General features: G+C 37.9%; 1 protein-coding gene across 1 annotated transcript; it reads left to right on the top strand.

The window, feature by feature from the left end:
• Positions 1-1,547: 1,547 nt before the first annotated feature.
• Positions 1,548-4,048, top strand: LOC118331144 (sodium- and chloride-dependent betaine transporter-like; the record flags this gene model as incomplete). Its single annotated transcript, XM_035665917.1, is given in 4 exon segments — positions 1,548-1,650; positions 1,845-1,945; positions 2,522-2,692; positions 3,452-4,048. Coding segments are annotated over 4 exon segments (510 nt in total), but the record flags the coding sequence as incomplete, so codon positions are not given.
• Positions 4,049-4,054: the final 6 nt, after the last annotated feature.

Raw genomic sequence — 4,054 nt, 5'->3', positions numbered from 1 at the left:
TTTTCATACAATGTTAGTGTAGTTCAATGCCCCCCTTCCCCTCTGTTCTCCCGACACCATCTTTTGGCAACACAATTACTCCATAAATTCATCCAAATGCAGGAAAACGTTCTCTAAAATTAACAATTCTCTAGACACCCTGGTTAGGTTTGCTATTGTCAATTTAGACTATGATGTCTGAAGTATGCTGATCAGACATACATTCGTCATTAACCATCATTATTGACTCTGCTTTTTGATTGTAAACGCTTTAAAATTGTGGTTTCTGAACTTTTAAAACAAAAGTCCTTTGGGTTGAGGAGTGATGACCCAGACCCCCGCCATAGGTATTGTCACAAAAGTCCCACTCACAAAATGCACTGACTTCCCTGATACTGAATTTCAAACGAAATTGAAAAGTTGGATGTATCTGCCAGAACAAATAAAACATGAGCTCTCAGATTCGTCTGGTTCCCAGGTTACAGTTTCTCGGCCAAACACAATGAATACTGTTCTTACTGTACTAGAAAGCCATTCAATACAGATGTGTTTTTGTCAAAGTACTCAAGCTACTGCACACTAGTTTACAGAAAATGAAAACCTCAGATGCACTTTAACCTCCCTCTCTTGTTCTACAAGAGGGTTAGCAGGAAAGCTTGCCAAACCCTCCAGCAGCGTCTTTCTTGCCAGCCTTCTCATGTATAGTGTTATGGGAATTAATATCTCACACCTTAGACGTCTAAATCTCTAGTACAAAAGCCAAAGACATGATTAAGGGAGTTAAGGAGTGGCAGAGCTGGGGGGCAGAACTGTCAAAGAAAAATTACACAACTTACTGTAAAATACTGTTAATTCTTTTAGTGATGGAAGATAAATATATCTGTGAAGAAATCATTTTTTTGATAATGTGACGCTGGTATAAAATTAAGTTTTATAACTAGGTTCGGGAACAAAGACCACGCCTTGCACTCATCTCATGTCCGCTCAAAATGTACTTAGGCATACCTTATCCCTCCTCCACATCCCTCTCCCCCTGAACCCTTTCTTTCCTTTTCTCCCATCTCTCTTATCCAAATACAGGAACCACTCGGTCTCTCTACAAGAGATATGAAGACACAGCTCCCCCACTCAGAGTCTCACAACCCACTTGGTTCCTTTTTACCATCTCACTGAATCCTTCTGTCCATTCATCCATCCGCCAATAAACCCACCTTTCTTCCATCTGTTCATTCCTCACCCTTCCTTCCAATCCCCATTCATTCCTCAACCTTTAACCCTTTTTCTACCCCCATCTATCAACCCCTACCCTCATCCCTCATCCCTTCATCCCTTAACCCCTACCCCCATCCCTCTACCCTCATTGGGACTTGGGTACAGTTACAGTGAAAGAACAAGTTTTGCATTCTTTTGTCATAATTTTTCTATTTATAATGGTCAGGTCTTGAAAGAAAAAAGAGAAAAAAAATATGTAATACTTTTGGCTGCAAAAGGCTGGGGTTAGTCATTATTATCTTTATTTATTTAATATTTCATAATATAGATTATTATTGTTACTTTGTTGTGTTTAGGGAGGGATGTACCTACTACAGCTGTTAGACCATCATGTTTGCAGCGGCACCACCCTGCTCCTCCTCTCCCTCTGCCAGTCTGTCAGCATTGCCTGGGTGTACGGTAAGTCACAGACAATACAACCAGCCACGTAAAAGACTATATTCTGTTGACAAAAAAAGAGAAACAACTCTTACTCAGATTATGAGAAACTTGGGTTAAAACTAGTTTCTATTGGGCAAAAGCCACTGTATGTACATTTGGTATGTTAATCAATCTAAAAAATTACCTTTCTAATATTTTTCCTTTCACTAAAGGTGCTGATCGTTTCTATAGCAACATCACAGACATGATTGGTTATCGTCCATATCCATTAATGAAGTACTGCTGGAGTTACATCACTCCCTTCATCTGTTTTGTAAGCGTTCAGTCCTTTCATTCATATCACATTTGTTTCCTCCATGTGTGTTACTATCTTTCTTGTGTCTGTTTCCATTTGATGAATGATATTATATTTAGTGTGTACATTCATGAGAGTGTAGCACAACCACCCTAGTGAGAATTATTAGGTGCAGCTCAATCGCAGGCACTGATGCACACAGATGGTGGATTTACTGCATTGTAATATCTGTATATCACTTGCCTTACCTCTTCCTCGTTTGGCTTGGAGTTAACTTGAAATTCCTCCAAGTTGAACTTTAAACTGCAAACACGCAACGTGAACTACTGCCATCAAATAAACAATATGCATGTCTCAAAGTGAATATGCATCATGCTCATAAACGTATTTATCTTTATGTTCTGTTTTACATTCCCTCCCCCACTTGTTCTGTATGGTATGGTTTGCATCCCCCATTTTAAGATGTCCAGTACGTAATGACTTTATGGAGAAGAAAAGCTTGTGAGGTTAGGGTTAATTTAGGTAGGTGTCTTGTCTTCTGAGTTGCAGATTGCAGTGTTTAATATTAATCCACTTTGTCTCCTCCAATGACAGGGCACATTCATCTTCTCTATTGTCAAATACTCCCCGCTGAAGTTCAGTCACAGTTATGTCTATCCACTCTGGGCCAACATCTTGGGCTGGTTCATTGCCACTGTCTCCCTCTCCCTCATCCCACTGTTTGTGATATATAAAATGATGCAGGGAGAAGGCACTCTTCGGCAGGTGAGCATGATCCTTTTTTTGGCTCTTAATTGATTTTTGTGTTGATCATTAAAATGTTTAACCTCTGATATACAATAGATCAGTGGTTCAAATGGTAAATATTTTAATTTACCTATTCATTGACTAGAAGTTAGCCCTATGAGAGAATGTATACGTATGTTTATTCTGTCCATAGTATAGACAGTTATGGAAAAACCAAATCTTATAGATGATATGGTAATTTTGTGCTTGTTGGCAGTTAATATTTGTGCTGTTGTGAGGGATTACTTTATTGTGTAAACAGTATTAAAAAATTATGTTTTCATTTATTAAAAGGTTGTTTACAGTCTGTGTTCCTCCATTCATAAAGAGCTCTGTGGTATGGATGAATCACACAGCAGAATTGTTTTCTTAGATTCTCTTCCATGCGAACAGTTTGGCAGAAAACACTAGTGGGATTATATTACCTAAAAACATTTGGTTTGACTGTAGAAAGCCACACCCTGCTTAAAGCGTGATATTCTAGATATTTTTTTGTGGGTGTTAGAATATTCAATTCAGTTCTGCTTATGTAATTGCAAACAACAAAGCATGTTGCAAAATATAATTGCAAAATTGTTTTACAAAGCAGAATAATTTTACTGTATGCTATCACTGTACTGTACATAGTAATACAGAATGAGTCCTGGTATCCACCTAGTAATAAAGAATGCAATATGTTTTATCCTCAGCAACTCAGTTGATTTCACTTCACTCCTGTATCTTTTTTTTTTCCCTCAGCGATTCTTGCTGCTCTGCCAGCCTGTGGACGACCTCCCCATGCCACACAAATGTCTTTCTACACTGGGAACCAATGGAACCACTGCCCACACAGAGCTTGAACCTTTATCCCACACTGGGGAACTCACTCAGTAAACAAACAAGTTGTTCAGCTGTACTATGATTTAGTGTAAATAGGGGCCATTTAGTACATTAAGGGGCAAAAAGGCAGTGTACCATCCTATCAAATGTCTTTGGAGATATAACAAGAAGACAGCAACTGCAAATAAAACAATGAAATTACCATATTCTGAATTACTCATATTTTGTTAAAGAACATATTAGTTCATAATGAGTAATGCTATATGGTAAAGTTATTCTAAAACGTGTCTCAAAGGGTGTGTTTATTGCTTCTCCTTCTGTATTGTAGCAATCTCAGACCCTGACAGGATTACTTAAACAACTTTGGTTAGGTTATATGTTTGTAGGTCAAAAGAAATTTGACAAATAGCTTTAATTATTAAGAGATTGGGAGTAAAGGTAAGGAATTATATCATATTTCAGTTAAAATTCTAAATTTTACTATTAAGTCGTTCGATAAATGCAGCATCACAGTTGGTGGTT

Source organism: Morone saxatilis, unplaced genomic scaffold, assembly GCF_004916995.1.
Source record: "Morone saxatilis isolate NCDOM2014 unplaced genomic scaffold, NCSU_SB_2.0 Contig20, whole genome shotgun sequence".
Lineage (NCBI taxonomy): Eukaryota > Metazoa > Chordata > Actinopteri > Moronidae > Morone > Morone saxatilis.
Note: the sequence above shows the minus strand (reverse complement) of the source record. Positions and strands in the feature narration are given on the sequence as shown.